The sequence below is a fragment of the Macrotis lagotis genome, chromosome 2 (assembly GCF_037893015.1).
Source record: "Macrotis lagotis isolate mMagLag1 chromosome 2, bilby.v1.9.chrom.fasta, whole genome shotgun sequence".
In the NCBI taxonomy this organism is placed as follows: domain Eukaryota; kingdom Metazoa; phylum Chordata; class Mammalia; order Peramelemorphia; family Peramelidae; genus Macrotis; species Macrotis lagotis.
The window spans coordinates 189,511,346-189,531,054 of NC_133659.1; the positions used below are offsets into that span (position 1 = coordinate 189,511,346).

The 19,709-nt window shown below is 45.2% G+C and overlaps 1 protein-coding gene and 1 pseudogene across 5 annotated transcripts in view; both read right to left on the bottom strand.

The window, feature by feature from the left end:
* Positions 1-1,505: 1,505 nt before the first annotated feature.
* Positions 1,506-5,739, bottom strand: LOC141512057 (retinol dehydrogenase 8-like; annotated as a pseudogene).
* Positions 5,740-6,558: 819 nt separating this feature from the next.
* The window catches only part of GRB7 (growth factor receptor bound protein 7), a 33,750-nt gene continuing 20,599 nt past the window's right edge, over positions 6,559-19,709 (bottom strand). For 4 of the 5 annotated variants that reach the window (XM_074224022.1, XM_074224021.1, XM_074224025.1 and 1 more), the window contains exons 2-15: positions 14,522-14,678; positions 14,242-14,392; positions 13,814-13,970; positions 12,584-12,705; positions 12,268-12,345; positions 11,637-11,774; positions 11,137-11,247; positions 10,692-10,787; positions 10,402-10,482; positions 10,088-10,204; positions 8,202-8,262; positions 7,896-7,983; positions 7,633-7,726; positions 6,559-7,272 (exon numbers count right to left, since the gene is read on the bottom strand). In XM_074224022.1, the coding sequence (XP_074080123.1) occupies positions 7,126-7,272; positions 7,633-7,726; positions 7,896-7,983; positions 8,202-8,262; positions 10,088-10,204; positions 10,402-10,482; positions 10,692-10,787; positions 11,137-11,247; positions 11,637-11,774; positions 12,268-12,345; positions 12,584-12,705; positions 13,814-13,970; positions 14,242-14,392; positions 14,522-14,673 (1,593 nt within the window). In that variant the 5' untranslated portion in view covers positions 14,674-14,678 and the 3' untranslated portion in view covers positions 6,559-7,125. The remainder of the gene's footprint in view (positions 7,273-7,632; positions 7,727-7,895; positions 7,984-8,201; positions 8,263-10,087; positions 10,205-10,401; positions 10,483-10,691; positions 10,788-11,136; positions 11,248-11,636; positions 11,775-12,267; positions 12,346-12,583; positions 12,706-13,813; positions 13,971-14,241; positions 14,393-14,521; positions 14,679-19,709) is intronic. The other variant, XM_074224024.1, reaches the window with a different exon arrangement.

Sequence of the window (19,709 nt, forward strand, 5' to 3'; positions counted from 1 at the left end):
CTGAACAGAGCAGACAAGGAAGGGATCTGGGTGTGAGTGATGCCGAGTGGGTCGCCTGACCTTGGGCATCCCTCGACACCCCCCCGCCGGCCCACTGCTCCGAGCGCTGAGCCGGTGAAGGGCGCTGAGGATGGGGGCGAGTGGGAGTGGGGAGCAGACTGCGACTAAGACACCCTTGGCTGTTCCCACCTGCCCCCTTCTCCTTCGCCGCGCCCTGCCCGGTATAGAAACACTCCCACTTCCCTCAAGCCCAGAATCCAGAAGTGAAACTGCGCCCTGTGCCACACTTGGCCACGCCACGGCTCCACCCTTCCGGGAGCCAGCCGCCCGTGGGTCTCCTGGCGTCTGTCTAAGAGAGATTAGCCCGGCCGGAGAAGCCTGGGGGAAGGGGGAGCGCTCAGCCGAGGAACGGAGCAGGGGGGGATGGAGGCGAGGGGAGGCAGGGGACCCCTCAGCTCCGCGCCCCCGAAGTTCCCCGAGGTCACTGGCTGTCCCCAGGGCCGCCCGCCTCGGCCGGTCCGGGCCCCCCGCGCGCCCCCAGCCAGGGGCCGCTGCTCAGCGCTTCGTTGCCAGCCTCCCCGAGGGATGCCCGGGGCCCGGGGCCCTAGCTTGGTGCCGGGATGCCAGGCTTGGAGTCCCGGGCCGAGGCTCCACTGGGGTGACCTCGGGCTCCCCGGACCTCGGTCTTGTTAAATGAGAGGAGGGGGCGAGACCAGACGCTACGGAGTGCGGGCCGCCGGGCGGGCAGCTCCGGGTCCCGCCGCCCGGGCCCTCCCACCACAGAGCCGCGGTCAGCGCGGCCGCCCCGTCCCAGGGTCCACCTCCAGAGCGCGGGCCGGGGGCCGCGGGCCGGGGGCGCAGAGCCGCGGTCAGCGCGGCCGCCCCGTCCCAGGGTCCACCTCCAGAGCGCGGGCCGGGGGCCGCGGGTCGGGGGCGCAGAGCCGCGGTCAGCGCGGCCGCCCCGTCCCAGGGTCCACCTCCAGAGCGCGGGCCGGGGGCCGCGGGCCGGGGGCGCAGAGCCGCGGTCAGCGCGGCCGCCCCGTCCCAGGGTCCACCTCCAGAGCGCGGGCCGGGGGCCGCGGGCCGGGGGCGCAGAGCCGAGCCTCTCCGAGCCGGCCACAGCGGGCGGGGCCCGGCCCGGGCGGCCTGGCAGCCGGCGGAGCTCGCGCGCCGTCCAGCGGCAGAGGCGCAGGCCGGGGCCCGGCCCGGGCGCAGCGGCAGCTGCAGGGGGCCCGGCCGGCCCGGCTGCGTGGCGGCGGCCACAGTGCTCGGGGTGTGCTGCGAGGACTGGCGGGCCCTCCGCCCGGGACTGCGGCGCCCACCGGGCCCTTCGGGGCGGGCCCGAACGAGCTGGGGCTGCAGGGACGCGTGGGGGCCAGCCGGGAAGGGGGGTGGCAGCCGTGGGCCAGAGGCAGCAGAGCAGCAGGGCCACCGGGCACTGCACCGGGGCCTCCAGGACGGGCGGTGGTCGTGAGACTCGGGGGTGGAGAGATTTGGGGAGGGAAACTGTAAGCGGGACTTGGGGGTGAGGCCTATTGGAGCTTTCCAATGTTCAGAGTAGGGCTAGGAACGAGGACCAGACGGCTGCAGACAGAAAACATGCCCACCTCGGCCACATCCTCAGGGCTCCGGCTTCAGGCTGGCAAAGAGAGCCCAGGAGTGGGGCAAGTAGATGCGGACAAAGATGTCCGCAGTCTCAGAGTCGGTGCCAGTGCAGTCCACCTGCTCCACCCCGGAATACAGCTTTGCCTCCAACTCTGAGGTCACAGGGCCCGGCTCTACCAGCGTAATCCTAACAGGAACCCCCCCTGCCCTGACTCCATCCTCTGGGATTCAATCCTCACACCCAGTTTAGTGCCAGGAGGGGCCTTAAATTTCATCTAGTCTAGAGATCCTTTTTTTCCCTCTCTTTTTTTGTTTTTTCTCTTTTTTGTGACCTGGTCCCTTCTCAGCATGATGTTCTTAAAAGCATAAAACATCTAAAATTACAAAAGAAACCAATTATACAGATGTAAACATGTGAGTTGTTTTTTATTTCCAATCCAAGGCCAGGGACTCCCTGAAATCTATCCTCAGTCTTCTAGTCCATCCCTCATTTTGCCTGGGAGAAAACAGGCCCAGAGTTTTAGTGGCTTTCACACATTAACAGTCAGAATTTGTACTCAGAATTCAATCCTGCCTGTATAGCACACTCCACTTGCTGCCCTCCAGCATTTCCTTTAACCTGGGAGGCTGAGATTTCCAAATAACCCCAGCCCCACTTCAGCTGCCACTTCTCCCAAGCCTGTTCCCTGCTACTTTCTCAAGAAATGTTGAAGTGCCTGTCCCAGGAGCCTTTCACAGAAACCCTCCACTGCAAATTTGGAGGCCGCATAGATATCATGAAATATGATGCCTGTTGGAACAAAGTGAATGGAAGAAGAAAAAGTGTCCACAAGTTCCCTTTGTAATCCTCAAGACTCAGATACTTAGATCTATCTTATTCTTAAGAGCCTTTTCCTATGGAGTGTGTGACTCTCTGACTTCATCAAACCCCAGTAAGGGTCCCAGGGATTGATAAAGAGAGAAAAAAACTCAGGTCTTTACCTTTCAGCCCCCACCATCTCCAATCTCTAAGTGACCACAATAGCTACCCTGGCTCCATTCAGTTCCCTCCTTCATCCTTTATTATCCTTTTATCCCCATTTCATACCCTGTAAGCCCATGATGCTGCTGCTGACCACAATGTGCCCCCAGCATTGGCACTTCATGGCAGGCTTCAGTGCCCGAACCGGCTGCACCAACCCAAAGAAATTGGTGTCCATGACCTGGCGCATGTCATCCAGGGATAGTGACTCTAGTGGCCCAATAAGCCCTATTCCTGCATCGCTGACTGAGAAGTGGGGCAAGAGGTAATCAGGCAATTGGAAATACCTTTCTCCCAAACTGCTCCCCAGCACAGGCTATCTATTCTTGGGACTACTTAGGTATAACTCCTTCCCTTAGAAAGTTAACTGGGCAGCTAGTTGGTGAAGTGGGATAAAACACACAAGTTCAAATCCAGCCTCAGACAATAATTACCTAGCTGTATGACCCTGGACGAGTCACTTAACCCCATTGCCTTGCCAAAAAAAAAAACCCAAAACTTAGCATTGTTGCCAATTCAAGCATTTCCCTGCTTCTGGGCAGTGATAATCTCTCTCCCCTCCCCGGCCCTATTCTGAGGCTCAGAGGAATGTTATTAGACATATTACCTTGAGATTTCACCCCTCTGGATTTTTGTATTTATCTGTAAAAATGGGCATAATAGGGGCGGCTAGGTGGCACAGTGGATAGAGCACCGGCCTTGGAGTCAGGAGTACCTGGGTTCAAATCCGACCTCAGACACTTAATAATTACCTAGCTGTGTGGCCTTGGGCAAGCCACTTAACCCTATTGCCTTAAAAAAAAAATCTAAAAACAATGGGTATAATATATTACCTGCCCCACAGAATATTTTGGATTAACTCACATAAGGCACATGTAAACTACTCTTCTCCAGTAAAAGAAATGATTCCCTTTCCCACTGTTTGTACCCCTGAAGGGCCTCCATCATTTTCTTTTTTTTAGGTGTTTTTTTTTTTGCAAGGCAAATGGGGTTAAGTGGCTTGCCCAAGGCCACACAGCTAGGTAATTATTAAGTGTCTGAGGTCGGATTTGAATCCAGGTACTCCTGACTCCAAGGCCGGTGCTCTATCCACTGTGCCACCTAGCTGCCCCTCCCATCATTTTCTAGTTCCACTCTCATGATTGATTCTCCATGGAAGCTAGGAACAACCTCTGAACTTGGCTCTGTATATATACTGTCAAGAAGCCCAGACTACATCTATTTTCCCCAAAATTTCTGGAGTTAATAAGTATTCCCACCCTTGAACTTGAGTTTGTTGTTTTGACTCTCCCTTCTGCAATTAATAGCTTACTCTGTCTTTTATTAAAGTTGTTATCAAAATAACACACTTGAGGTCTTAAAAAACAAATACCACCTCCACCACCAAAGGCAATACAAGGAAGACCAATAGTATTTCTAAGAGGTGGCCTGTAGAATAGTATGAACAGACTTGAAAGGGATCTAAGAGACATAGTTTCCAGGAGTAGTTAGGTGGCACAGTGGATAGTGTGATGGACTGGGGTCAGAAAGTCTTAACATGAGTTCAAATCTAACATCAGACACTTCCTAGTGATGTGATATTGAGCAAGTCACAACCCAATTTGTCTCCATTTCCTCATCTGTAAAATTAGCTGGAGAAGAATATGACAAACCACTCCAGTATCTTTGACCTCATTTGGATAACTTGGTACTAGGGTTGGTTCTGCTATGTACATAACAGAGCAAGCTGGAAGTTCACTCTTCTAGTCTAATCATTTAATTTAATCAAAGGGGAAACAGAAGTCTAGGAAGTTTAAATGATTTGTCACCAGAGTAGTAAATATCTTGGGCTATTCCCTTCTCCTTGCTGGGTTTCAACTTTTTTCTCTAAAACGTGATGAGAATCATCACAGCAGAGGTCCAAAGCCTTGACTTGAGAGTCAGAATATCTGAGTTTGGATTCTAACTGTGCTATTAATTAGGTGCAAAACACAACCTCCCTAGATTGCAGTTTCCTCTCAATCATGATTCCAAAGGACCAAAGATGAAGCAAGCACCCTCCCACTCATCCCCACCTCCAGAAGAAATGGACTTGGGCAGAAGGGAGCACACACCTTTGGATATGGTAACATGGTCAATGAAGGAATCTATTTTACAAGGGTATGGTTCCTTTCTTTCTTCTTCCCCTAACAAAGTGGATGAGAAAAAAATACCAATTAATTTTTAAAAATTCTATTTCTTGCAGGTCTCAAAGTCTATTATTCTATTATCAGGATCCCCTAGAACATCATTGCTACCCTCACAAAAACCTCCCCACCACCACCAACCTACCCCCCCTAACAAATCCTTGTTCCCAGCTCTCTCTTTTCTAGCTGTCTCTTTCCCATTGCTCAGGAAGGTGACCTTCCCAGAATCTTAGTTAGTCATCAAGGATGTCCACAAATTGTCCTGGAAGGTTGTTCAAGAAGTGAGTGATGTGGGGCGGCTAGGTGGCGCAGTGGATAAAACACCGGTCCTGGAGTCAGGAGTAACTGGGTTCAAATCCGGTCTTAGACACAATAATTACCTAGCTGTGTGGCCTTGGGCAAGCCACTTAACCCCATTTGCCTTGCAAAAACCTAAAAAAAAAAAAAAAAAAAAAAAAGTGAGTGATGGAGCCTTCATCTCAAACGTCCAGCTGCCCAATCTCTAGTTTGTCCCAGAGCTGATCCAGCTGCTTCTTTGAGGGGTCTACGGCAACTCAGGTCCTTCATGTTGACCAGCACTAGGTGGGATTAGGGAATGGATAATTCAAAACAAAGATTGTGCCTGAGGAAAAGTTTTATTGAGTGTAGTAAGAGATGGGTAGAAAAAAAGGAACCAGAAAGGGTTCAAGTGCCCCACCACCAGTGTCCTGGCATCTCTGGAGCATAGCTGGCAGAATTCTGAGGTATAAGGGACTTTAAAGAACAATTCAATGGCTCTTCAGTCTCTCCCCACAATGCTTTCTGAATGAATTTTGGAAGAGTCATTACCTTTGAAGTGGCCCTGAGAATCGGTAGCCAGTCTCACAGCCAACGCCAGCCCAATTCCTGAGGAATAGCCAGTGATGAGGACTGTTCTGGGAGCCATAGAGGCACAGTAGGAATCAGGGACAGTCTTGGCATTGGTCCCCTGTCTATTCTGTCTCCCTGCTGGGCTTTTCTCTAGTCCTGATAAAGGAAACGTTTAATCGGTCCTTCCCACCACAGGGCACTAAGTTTCCAAGGGTTAAATCCCTCTGGAGACTCCAAATCTGAAAAGCAGATTACTACTTGCCTCTTGGTACCTGCCTGGACCCTGGCACCAAGCTCCCCACATGTAAGGGATTAGTCAGATTGAACAGCCATGGGACAGAACAGTCGGGGCTCAAGTCACGAGCTGCCCTATGGATGCCAGATGTAACCAGGTGGGTGCCAGGACCAAACAAGAGCAGAGAAAGTGCCTTTGGGTCATTTCAGGCCATCTCCTCCCATAACTGACTCTTAGGTCAGGGACAGAGACTCTGTCCAGGAGAGATAATGAAGTATGGTTGAGTAGAAAAGATTAGTAGAAAATAAAAAAATTAGGCTGGGAATTAAGACATCTAGTTTCCAGTCTTGAACAAGCTCAACCAGCCATGTGACTTTTAAGTGTAGGCAAATTTATTCCCTTCTCTGTGCCTCTGTTTCCCCACTATAAAATAAGGGGCTTAGTCTCAAAGTTCCCTTTCCAGCGCTGACATTCAGATTCACACGGCCACCTTCCCAGTGTCTTTGGCGTCAGAAAATCCTCGAAATCAGACCGCTAAATCTTGTGACAGAAGTCAAATTCCACTTCATCTTCTCCTTGCTGCCTCCACCTTTTTTCTTCTCCAATCTCCAACTGCCCAGCTCCCCTGAACCCTTCCCAAAAGAAAGAACCCAACCAGAGGTCCAAAAATAATCTTTATTGTCACTGGTATAAAACAAGGCAGATCAACTGGCCACTCAATCTGTACAAGGATGGAGATGCCCTTACCTTCTGCCCCACCCCACCCCCAGTTCTCCCATAATGCCCTGCCCCTGGTTCTACAGCTTTAGAGACTGAATCAGGAGCTCAGTGCTGGGGGAAGGGGGAGAAGTCATTCCCAGAGTCTTAGGTTGAGAGGGGGGGCAGAAGGGAAGGAAGAAATTCCTATGCCTGGATGGGAAGAGGAGAGTCAGAAGACTGAGAAAGGAAAAAGAATGTAGAAAAAAAATAGAGAAAGAAAAAGGAAAGAGAAGGAAGAGACATCAGGAGAGAAGTCGAGGAATGGGTTCCTTCCTGATGCATACATTCCCACCAAGATCCAAAGTGCATTGACCCACAAACCCTGGCCGTGGAACAGTCAGACAGAAGTGGGGACATGTCTTCCTGGGTCGCTGAGGTACAGGGTTGGTGGGAGAAGGATTCCCTCAGTGGTTTTGGCCAAGGGCAGAGGAGGATGAGAGAGACAAGCTATCTCTCTTGGTGGGAGGGAAGAAGTCTCAGGAGTCACCCACTCAAAGGGCCACTCGGGTGCAGCAATGACGAAGTGGGCAAGGCAGGATGCCACGGTTGAGTTGATGAAATTCTACCAGCTGCAGGAGGTCAGTAAAACGTGTCTGCCCTTCATCCATGCTGAAGTAGAGGCGGCCCTCCTCTTCACTCTGGGGGATGTGGATGGAAGCAAGAGAGACACAGATAAACTTGAAATTTCTTCTCTGGCCCTTGCCATTCATTCCCATGCAACTCGTCCCAAAAGAGCCAGATCATCAAGGATAGATTCTACCCAACACTACCTGCTTCTTCAAGTAGTCTTTATCAATTCCCTCCTAACCACCTACTCCTATTGCCCCTATGTCATTCAAGGACTTCACAGAATATTCCTGGAATGGGTGAGTGGTTTCCTGAGATTTACCGGGAAAAGGGTTAGGGGGTTTGTGAGGAGGAAGATATAGGAAATGTGTTGTGGGGATGAATCCTAGGGGGGCTCCAGAGCTGTGTGCAGGAGAGAAGGTGTCACTCACCGGAAGGATGAGGTAATGTTTCACCTTCTGCAAGTGGCACAAGGATAGGACAAAACCTTGGGGATTGCGCTGACTCTCTCGTACAAGAAACACACTGCCAGGGAATAAAATAATACATTAGCCATGGTTCAATTAGATATTTCTTCTCATACAACCTCATACCTATACACTACCTGCTTCCTCAAATAGCTTTTATCAATTCCCTGACCTTCATGCTACTATGCAGAAAACTGCTCCTATTCGCCCTATACCCTTAATCTTACCCATCAACCAGGCCCTGCTGTACAATGAGCCTCTGGGTGTCCTCCCGAGAGATGCGGCCATGGAACCAGGGTTGGGAGCGGTGAATGGCTAAGAGGCAAAAGAAGAAGGAATCAAACACCTAATTTGAGAAAAGCCTTCTTCTGGGTGAAAACCCTTCTTCTTCTTCTTTCTCCCATGACCTTCCCCATCATACACATAAAGTTTCCTTTGGAAATCCCATCAGTCCACAGCAGAACTTCAAGTATCTCATCTCCACTAAAGTAAAGATTCCTCCTACTCCCTGCCACCCACACCAAGACCCTCACCTGAGCAGAGGGTGCTGCCTGGGCAAGGAGTAGGCAAGCTATATCTGTGATTGGTCTTCTTCTAGAATGAGATGGGAGGGATAAAAGAAGGAATCAGTCAATGGCTCAGAGTTTCTCTACCAGACCCCAGAGTCCTGTTTCCCAGATGAAACAGTCTGATGTAGCATTTCCAGAATGCCATCAAAACTGAAGGTTCTCTCATCTAGAGGGTACTGATAATAGCATAAAAATTAGCTTTAGGATGAGCAGAACCAGAAAAATATTGTTCACCCTAACAGCAACATGGAGGTGATGATCAACCCTGATGGACTTCATCCCTTCAGTGTAACAACCAGGGAAAATTTTGAGCTATCTGCAATGGAGAATACCATCTGTATCCAGAGAAAGAAGTATGGACTTTGAACAAAGACCAAAGACTATTACCGTCAAATTAGAAGGAAAAAAAAGCATTATATTATTATGTAATTTTACTTTCTCATACTATATTTTTCTTCCTTAAGGATATGATTTCTCTCTCATCACATTCAACTGAGATCAATGTATACCATGGAACCAATGTAAAGACTAACAGAATGCCTTCTGTGGGGGTGGGGGGAGGGAAGGAAGAATGGGGGGAAATTGTAAAACTCATCTTTCTTTAAAAAAATAAAAGGTAAAAATTTTGGACACCTCAAAAAAAAAAAACTAGCTTTAGGGCCTAGGCAAGAGGAGCTAGGGTGGGGGGAAAGGAATGCCTATCTGCAAAATTCAATTCCTTATATGAAAAAAAGGCATCAAAGAACCTAAATTGACCCTAAAGCTTAGGTGAGTGAATATTATGACAGTGAAAATACATACACACACACACATAGAGAAACAGAGACATGAGAGTCAGAAACACAGAAAAGCAGAGAGAAAGAGACAGGGAGACACAGACAGAGACAGAGAGACTACATATGCAGTAATTATTATGCTTTTTGTGTCATGAACCCTCCTTTAATGGTTAAGTCAAACCTATAGACCCCTTCTCAAAATATTTTTAAATTCATAAAGTAAAATAAATAAGATCATAAAGGAAGTCAATTATACTTAAATACAATCAGTCAATAAATATTTATTATGGGCCTACTATGTGGTAAACATTGAAGATACAAATACAAAGATAGTCCCTATTCTCAAAGAGCTTAGTCTAATGGAGGAAGAAAACAGTTCCACAGTTACCAAAATTAAAATTAAATTTAAATTTTTAAAAATTTTTAAAAATTAAAAAACATGCTCACAGATAGTAGATTAAGAACCCCTGGGAAAAATATATACATTTGTACAATTTATGTGTATATGTAAATATACAGAGAGGAGAGAGGATGGGGGAGAGAAGAGGGGAAAGAAGAGAGGACATAGAAAGAGTGAATGAGAGAAGAGGAGAGAGGGAGAATGAAAGGGAAGGAGGGGAAGGAGAGGGAGAGAAGGAGAAAGCAGGGAAAGAAAGGGAGGGGGAAGAGACAGGGAGGGAGGGGGTAGAGAAAGAGACTGTTTATTAAGCCTAGAACTATGTGTTCAGCACTATACTAAATGCTGAGGCTATAAATATAAGTAGGAAGGATAGTTCCTACCTTCAAAGAGTTTACTTCTAATGGGGCAAGGCAGGAGTATAAAGGGGAGGTGGGGTGGGGGGAGGAGAAGGTGTTTCAACCTAATTCTAATATTTACTCACTAAATGATCCTGGGCTGTTGTGTATGATATGTGTTGATAAAGGAAGCTCCAGACAAAAATCACTGATCTTTGACTTATGTGTATCAGGGACAAGATGTCTTTGGTCCCAAGCCAGTGCCCTTAAAGAACCCCTCACAATTCCTAGGCCTTCTGCACCTGCCATCTCCCTCCTCTTTCCACCTTCTGTTCTCACCCTCCAGGCTTGGGCTTCTTCCAGTGCAGCACTAAGAGCCTCTCTGGGATTCTCAATGACCCGTCCAGCATGACCAGAGAAGTCCATGGCAACCAGAGTATTGTCCGAGACACTCCTCTGAATGGAGACAGGAAGAGAAACAGAGAAAGAGAGAAAAAGAAGGAGAGAGGGAGAAAAAGAGAGAGAGAGAAAGAGAGAGAAAGTACATGAGACCCTTGAGATGAGTGGAGCCAAAACAGGGATCCAGCCACTGTTATTGGTGGTCTAGAGCAGAAGTATTGGAGCAAAATATGCCAGCATTGGGAAGCACTCACCAGGGGTGTAGGACCAAACCAAGATGGGCGAATTCGTCGGGATTGCATCTGCTGGTAATTCTTGTAAAGTTGCATTCCATACTGAGGAGATAATTGGAGAGGGGCTTCATTGGAAGCTCCTTTCAGGAAGAGACAGTGCCCTACCTATCTGGCTTAGAGCATGGACTGGGGTTCCCCATCAAACTGGGAGCTCCTGGGGGCTTCCTTCCTCCCTTGGCTAGGAGCCAAGGTTTGGGGCCTGATTGGTGTTGAGGTCAACAGCTCCCTCTCCCACTAGTGATTTTAGGTACCTTGAAGAGGCGGAAGGCAGCTACCCAGCAGCTGCGACTTTGCTCATCTTCGCTGCAAAAGACACGAAGTCCCTTTGGGCTGCGCAGTTTGTTAGGCTGAGAAAGGAAGAACTCATTAGGGGCCAGAGTCCTGCTTCTTCCCTTTCTATTCACTTTGAGATCCCCCACTAGACAAGGAGACCTGAGTGAACCAAGGACCTCCCCACATACACTTTTTCCCCCAACCCCTCCCTGTACCTGAGCAAGATTTGGGAATGGGGGGGGGGGGGGTTAAGAGAGAAAAGGAATGAATGGGACTGGAGAATTGCAGGAGGTGAAGTTCTACTTCACTGGGTATTCTAGAGAAATGAGGAGCCAAGGAGATAATATGCTAGATAATATGCTAGGGTCAAAAGATCAGAATCAGGTATTAGAGCCTGGGGTGTTAGGGTCAAAGGTCTCTCACCTTGACACAAAAGCCAAAATCAGTGGGCATTCCATAAAGCTTCCTGCCCTGGGTCACTAGGTATACATTGGACTCATTTACATCAGCCACATACTGTAGATGCCGGGGGTCCTAGGTAAAAGAAAGACAGATATCTTTATTTGGAGTTGTAATGAAGAAGAGATCTAAACTGGAAGAAAGGATTACATCAGGTTGCCTGGGTGTGTGGAGGGGAAGCGGGGTTTGGGAAAGAGAAGGGAGAGTCTCAGCAGCAAGGGCTAGGGAGAGCCTGGTAGGTCTTTGATGGGGAGGAGTCCCAAGTCCATGACTTGTTCTGTCTTCTAGGTGTGGTCACAGATAGACCCTTCCTGTGTCAGTTGCCTTGGTGAAGCTTTGGTGTCCAATATTTGGGAATCCCAAAGAGGTAGAGGGGCCATTCCTTGGGTAATCCTGAGGGAGGGTTCTCTGGAGGGGCCAGCTTGGGAGTCTGGTAGGGGGTGGGTATCTGCAGAGGTCCCAACCTTGGAGGTGCCCTTGGTAGAATAGTAGAGACCAGAACGGCGTAAGAAGCAATAGAACCGTTTCCAGAGCTTGCGTCCTGATCCTCGAAGTTGGAGGAAACCCTGGATTTCAGGGCAGCTACCTGCATTCAGGAAGTTCTAGGGGAAAGAAGGTTAATTTGAGATGGAAACCAAAGGATCAGAGTTATAAAGCTGAAAGAGACCTTATAAGGTCTCTAAGCCCAGAGATCCTACCCCTTTTTTTACAGATGAGGAAACTGAGACACAAGGTTAAGTGACTTGCCCAGGGTAACACAACTAGTGAGGGTCTAAAGCACAATTTGAATTCAGAGTTTCCTGACTCCAAGTCCACTCAGTAGACTAGTCGTATGTTAGCTGATATGAAGCAATTTTAGAAAGGGGGTACATGCGGTGACTAAGTAGCACAGTGGAGAGAGCCCTAGCCCTAGAGTCAGAAGGACCTGCTCTCAGATACTTAATACTCACTTAGTTGCATAACCTTGGGCAAGTCACTTAACCCCATTTCCTTGCAAAAACCAAAAAAAAAAAGAAAAAAGAAAGGGGGTACAAAAGTGATTTTTGTGGGAAAGGGCAATGATGAGAAGAGCTAGAAGAAGGAAAGGTGCCTCACCTGAATGAGCTCCTCATGGGTCATTCGAGTGTTGGTATCTAGACAACTGGACACCATTACCTCTGGAAATAAGGAGTGCTGAGTGAGAGAATAGGGAAAGAGAAGGTCAGGAAAGGGAGAGGAAATACCTCTTATCCCCACCCTGGTTCTAACAGAACAGCTTAGTCAAATAAACCACAGCTCTGGGGGGAAGCTGATGGGGGGGAACCCCTGCACCCCCCCCTCTCCCAATCTTCTCTGCCCTTCCCTTCCCCACCTCCCTTTAAATAAATACACACACACACACACACACACACACACACACACAATAACTCACTGGAGAACTCTTGAACAATTCATATTTGGCAAAGTTTTTTCGAAAGACAAAACGACTATCTCCCCCAACAGGCCAGGCTGCTTGCACCTCTACCACAGACTCATGATCCTCCAGTCCCCGCTCTGGAAACACAAAAATAACTATGAAGAGCTCTCTGTGTGTATGTGAATGTCTTTGGGGATACATGGGTGTATTTTCACATACACAGAGGAACCGCTAGGGGGTGCAGAATGCTGGGTCTGGAATCAGGAGGGCTCATCTTCCCAACTTCAAATCTGATTTCAGACACTTACTAGCTGTGTGACCTTGGGCAAGTCATTTAACCCTGTTTGGCTCAGTTTTCTCAACTGTAAAATGAGCTGGAGAAGGAAATGATAAACCACTCTAGCAACTTTACCAAGAAAACCCTAAAGAGACTCACAAAGAGTTGGACATAATTGAAATAAGTGAACAACAATCATATACTTACATATATGCATATATGTATTGTTTATGTGGTTACATGTCTATACATAGACACATACATATATGTGTGTATTTGTATACAACAACCCTTTGAGAGAGGGAGAGCTACAGATAATATTATCCCTATTTTACAGATAAGGAAGCTGAGGAGGAGTCATAGTGGTTAAGGGATTGGCTCAGTATCCCATAGCTAGCTAAGTGCCTGAGGTAGGATCATGGGTTCATAAATGTAGAACAGGAAGGGACATCAAATTCAAACTCCCTAAGACAAAGTAATTAAATGACTTGTTCAGAATCAGATAGCTAGTGAGTGAGGATTTGAACTTTTTTCCTAATCTCAAGTCCAAATCTCCAGGGTGGCGTAGGGAACCCTGGGTTCATAATTTTTAATAACTCATAAGATCCTAGACCTAGAGGTGAAAGGGACCTTCAAACTAGTCCAAGAGTCCATCTAGTCCAAACCCCCAATTTTATAATAAAGGAAACTGAGGCAGGGAAGTCATGACTACTCTAGGTCACACAGTAAGTATCAGAGGTAGGATTTGAATGCAGGTCTTCTAACTTTAGAGAAAACACTGCTCATCTAACCTATGACACAAAAGATATATTTGTTGAATATCTGCATCTTTTGCTAATGGGATAAACATTAACAAAATGGGATACAGATGCCCAACACAAAGTGGGGTAATGGAGCAAACTTTCCATGGTCCATGAGTAAAACCAGCCCCTCTCCCCACTCCCACACCTCAGGGTCCCTTTCCTCACCCAAGGCCAGATTGGGATGGCACTCCACCAGACCCCAACTCTCGTCACTCAAGGAGTGTGTCCGCTGCACCAACATTTCACACACATGTCGGACTGTGGCATCTGCTGCCACCTCCACCGACCGGCATGCCCCATCTTCACTGTACACCTTCACCACCTACCCCACAACCCAAAAACAAGAATCCAGGAGTTCTTTTCAGCCCAACACCTGCCTAATGTAGTACTCCCTGACTGAGATATTAAGATTACTGGAACCAGGCAATCCTGTTTCCAGGTTAGGGTAACCCGAGATTGCCCTCCCCCTAGGAAGACAACAGTATTGTTGTCCTGGGAAAGAGGGATATCCTTCACCCATCTATTCTACAAAAACCCCCATCTACAGGCTCTCCTCCCTTCCTTCCCCCATTTCTTGTCTCAGAACAACTCACATGAGAAACACTGCTATCTCTTGAGAGGAACCCCCGCCCTGAGGAGGGGGCTCCTAGTATGGGTGATTGAGAAGGAGGGCTGCAGAGCTCAGGAAAAGGGTTAGGGATAGCAGGCAGAGATGAGGCTCGAAGCTCTTCCTCTCTAAGTTTCCTATAGAAAAAAAAAAATCAAGCTAAGGTTGGTGGATAACATACTTGTCTTCTCTTCTCTTACTATGGTTATGCCCTCTCCTCCCCTCTGCCCAGATGATCTGTTCCCCACATCTGGTCCTCCACATACCTGCTGGCCTGGATGGAAAGGGGCTGGGATCTCTTCAGTTCCCCAGGAAGATGAGACTCAGATCCTGGAGGGGTTCCAGGAGGGGTACCAGGCTCTGGGCTTGGGTCATCTGAGGAATTGGTGAGGTGGGGTAGGGTCAGATCCAGGTCCATGACATCTGGAATTAATAGAGAAAATAGAAATAGAGTCTAGGGAGTCAATGAGGTACAATGGGAAGAAAATATGGTCTAATTCCTACCTCTGGCACTTAGTACAAATATGATTTTTGGCATGTCCCATAACCTGGACCTCAGTCTCCCTATCAGTAAAGGGAAAAGGTTGGACTTGGGAGTTCCTTTGTAGCTCCAGATCTATGATTCTTTGAATTAGGCCTTGTTCCACCCTAAAACATAACAACTCACATGAACTAGTCCAACCATTCTGAAGAGCAATTTGAAACTACTCCCAAAGGTTATAAAACTCTGCATACTCTTTGACCTAGCAATGTTACTACTAGATCTGTATCCCAAAGAGATCAAAGTGAAAAAGAAAGGATCTATTTGTTAAAGTATTTATAGCAGCTCTTTATGTGAAGGCAAAGAACTGAAAATTGAGGCAATGCCCAACAACTGAGAAAAAAGCTGTACAAGTTATGGTCTATGATTGTGATAGTATGCAAACTAATGAACTATAAGAAATGATGAGTTGAATGGTTTCAAAAAAATCTGGGAAGACTTGGTAGAACTCATGTAAAGTGAAGTGAAAACTGTACACCGTATTAGCAGCATTGTATGATGATCAACATTAATGATGATTCACATTATATTATGTGAAAGATGTTATTCTCAATGAAACAATGATCCAAGACAATTCCAAAGAGCCCATGATGGAAAAATACCATACTCCTCCAGAGAGAGAACTGATGAACTCTGAGGGGATACTGAAGCTTACTTTAAAATCTTTTCTTGGGGGACTAGGTGGCACAGTGGATAGAGCACTGGCCCTGAAGTCAGGAGTACCTGAGTTCAAATCCGGCCTCAGAAAATAATTACCTACCTGAGTGTGGCCTTGGGCAGGCCACTTAACCCCATTTGCCTTGCAAAAAAAAAAAAGATAAAATCTTTTCTTTATTTTTATTGTTTTATTTTGTTTGGGTTTTCATTTGAAACATGACTAATATAGACATATATATATATGACATGACCTCACATACATAATCTTTATCAAATTGCTTTCCTTCTTAATAAGAGGGAGGTACAGGAAGGAAGAAGGGAATTTAAAAATCCAAAAATTTTTAAATGCTCATTAAACCTATTTAAAATTCTTCCCTTTTTAGGGAAGGAGAGGGAAGAGGGAGGAAGAAAATTTGGAATTAAAATTTGTTTTAAATGAATCCTAAAAATTATCTTTATGTGTAATTGGAAAAAATAAAATACTATTAAAATAATTGTTAAAAAATTTAACATTTAGGAAATAGTTAATGAAATAAATAAAAATAAATTTTAAAAAACCCACCTCATAGTAACATACTAATTTAAGGCTTGCAAAGTACTTTCTTCACAACAAACCTGTGAGTTAGATGATTATATTTATTAGATCAAATATGTACTAATCTCCTCACCTCTAGAAGAGAAAATAAGAGTCTTTTGGAGGTTAACTAAGTCCCTTCTTTAATCACAAGTCTATGAGATGAGATTCAAATACAGATGTGTTGGGAGTTAGAATTGACCTATAGAAGCCAATTATTAAACTTTCAATGAGTGTTACACCTTAGGAATTGCCAATGCTACAAATCAGGACTTGATTTATTATTTTGTTGATCTGCAGACTTAAGAAAGTGATAGAGAAAATGGTAATAATACAGATTAAAATTAGAGGTGTGTCCTGCATACCTTTCCCCCCACAGAGAACTTGTGAATACTTCCCAACACACTACTTAACTAAAAACTGACAGTATGATACAATGGCTAGAGTATGGATTCTAAAGACCTTGGCTCAAATTCCACCTGTGATGCTCACAAACCTGCATATCCTGCAACAAGATATTTCACCTACTTGATACTTTATTTTCTATTTGTAAAAATTAAAGAGTTTTACTAGATGGTCTCTGGCCCTAGATCTATGCATCTAGAGGCAGCAGATATTGTGGTATGGGCACTGGGACTGGAGTTAGGAAGAACTGAGTTCAAATCCAGTCTTAGATATTTTCTAGACAAATCACTTAACCTCTATTTGCCTCAGCTTCCACAACTGTGAAAGACAGATAATAATAGCACCTCCCTCTCAGGATTATTGTGAGGATTAAATTAGAAAATATTTATAAAACCTTTCTTTTCCACAGTATCACAGAGCCAAGTACATAATAAGTTCTGAATAAATATTTTTTTCTTTCCCATATCCCCAAGATTCGATGCTATCCTTTACACCAAAATGCCATCTCTCCCTAATAGCTAAGTGTTCAAGGAGGAATAAAGATGGAGAAGATCAGGGTAGGAAAAAAGTAAACAAGTGTAAAATGTTTCTGGGAGAGAATTTGGGGGAACAAAATGGGTGTGAATGGAGTATTGAGGAGCAGTACTAGCAGAGCAACTAGAATAAAACAGTGAGAGAAGAGATCTTGGTAAAAAAGTGGGAAAAATAATTTCTAACAAGACAAATGAATGAGAAGCTCTAGTCCAGCTACTCTGATGGTGAAGTACTAGAAATAAACTGAGTAAACAGACAATAGAGGCAGCCAGGTGGTAACAATAGTGTACAGATCACCAAGCCTGCAATCAGAAAGATTTATCTTCCTGAGGTCAAATTGGATCAGACACTTACTAGGCAAGTCACTTCACCCTGTTTGCCTCAGTTTCCTCTTCTGTAAAATGAGCTGGAGAGGGAATGGCAAACCACTCCAGTATATTTGCCAAGAAAACCCCAAATGGAGTCATGAAGAGTTGAACATGACTGAAACAACTCAATAGCAACAGACGCTTACTGGATGTAGAAAAGGAAGCAAGTTTAACTATGACATCCAGACCAAAAAAAAAAAAAAAAAAACAACAGCAGTTCTGATGAAACGAAGGAGTAAAGGAGAACTCAAAGATTATGAAGAAATACTAGGGGAACCCAACATCTCAACATAAGGGGATTAAGAGAAACTGTCTATAGGAAAAAAAGAATATTTACATCAAATATCTCTGATAAAAGTCTGATATTCAAGATACAAAATAAAGATATAGGGGCGACTAGGTGGCGCAGTGGATAAAACACTGGCCCTAGAGTCAGGAGTAGCTGGGTTCAAATCCAGTCTCAGACACTTAATAATTACCTAGCTGTGTGGCCTTGGGCAAGCCACTTAACCCCACTGCCTTGCAAAAAAAAAAAAAGAAACAAACCTTAAAAAAAAATAAAGATATAGTCAAAGAATATAAAAATTCTTTAAAAAACATAAAAGAAATCTCCAGGGGCAGCTAGGTGGTGCAGTGGATAGAGTACCAGCCCTGGAGTCAGGAGGACTGGAGTTCAAATCCGGCCTCAGACACTTAATAATTACCTAGCTGTGTGGTCTTGGGCAAGCCATTTAACCCCATTGCCTTGGGAAAAAAAAATCTCCAAATCACTAGTGCTGAAAAAGGCAGATTAAAACAACTCAGCATTCAGTCAAAGTCTATCAGGTTGGCAAAGATGATAAATAAGAGCAACTGTCAGTATTATAGGGGTTATGGGGAAAGAGGCACACTAAGATATAGTCCAAGCATTCTGGAAAACAACTTGGAATTATGCAAGTCATATTAGCCTTTTAAATAATATATTTTATTTGATTTTTTCATTTAATAAACATTAATAATAAAAATAGCTAACATTTACATGGTACTTTAAGATTTACAAAATGATTTACAAATGTTATTTCATTTGTAACTACCCAGGATGTTAGGTGCTTTATGACCTTCATTTTACAGATGAGGAAACTGAGGCAAACAGAGGTTAAAAGTCTGGACCAAGGCCAAACAGCTTATTAAGTACTTAAGACTCATTTGAATTCCAGTTTTCTGGATTCCAGGCCCAACTCTCTATCTGCATTTATCCAGGTGCATTTATTTTATCTCTCTTCCAGTCCATCCCCCAACCAAAAATAGAGAAAACAAACCTTTGTAACATATGCATATTCAAAAAAAACAAATTCCTGCACAGGCCACTTCCAGAAATGTATCTGGCACTGCCTTTGGCACAGAGGTCAAGGATAGAAAAAAAAAAAGATCCCTTGTATAACAAAATATTCATGGCAATTCTCTTTGTAATAGCACATCCCTAGAAACAAGTTAGATGCTTATAGACCAAATAGTGGCAGAAAAAACATTTTTATGTGAATGTCACAGAGAGCAAGGAACAAAGATGAAGAATCTGAGAAAAGTGGAGGGTGAATCAATTAACAAGTATTTATTAAGTGTTTACTATGCTAAAGGCATAGAAAACAAAGGAAAAAAAAAACCAATCCCTGCCCTCAAGAAGCTTACATTCTAATGGCAAGAGATAGCATGTAAAAAAAAAAATACAAGTAGATATGTGAAGGAGGATAAATACCTAAGATATGTCAGAATAGATGGAAGATAACTTTAGAGGGAAGGCAAGGTAGGATCAACTTTGGGAAACTAGAAAATACTTAGTAAAGAAGGTGATATTTGTGCAGTTTTGAAGGAAGCCTGAGATATAAGCCAACATCACATGGGGGCAGGGAGTAGGGGAGTGGGAGGGGAGGAAATATGTAATCCTGGAAAGGTAAGAAGGGGCCATGTTATAAAGAACCTTAAATGCTAAACAGAGCTAAACAAAACCCTAGGTTTTAGGGAGCTTCTGTATTTTATTGGGGGGAGAGGATATGCTTGCCTTTTAGAAAAACTCACTTTGACATTTGTATAGCCAAGAATATTAGGAGACAACAATCTTATTTCAATCCAGCCTTAGATATTTACTAGCTGTGTGACCCTGGGCAAGTCACTACTAATCCTCCTCCAACAACAAAAAAGATATTATAATATCCCAGATGATAAGTAGAATAGACTGAAATAGGTGATGTTGGTTGTATGAGTGAAGAAAAGGGGACAGATGACAGAGATACTATGGAGAACAATAAAAGATCTGACCACTGATTGGACAAGATAAGGAGTTGGAGATTAAACCCATGTGGCAAACCTTAGTGCCTAAAAAGATGATGATACCTTTGATG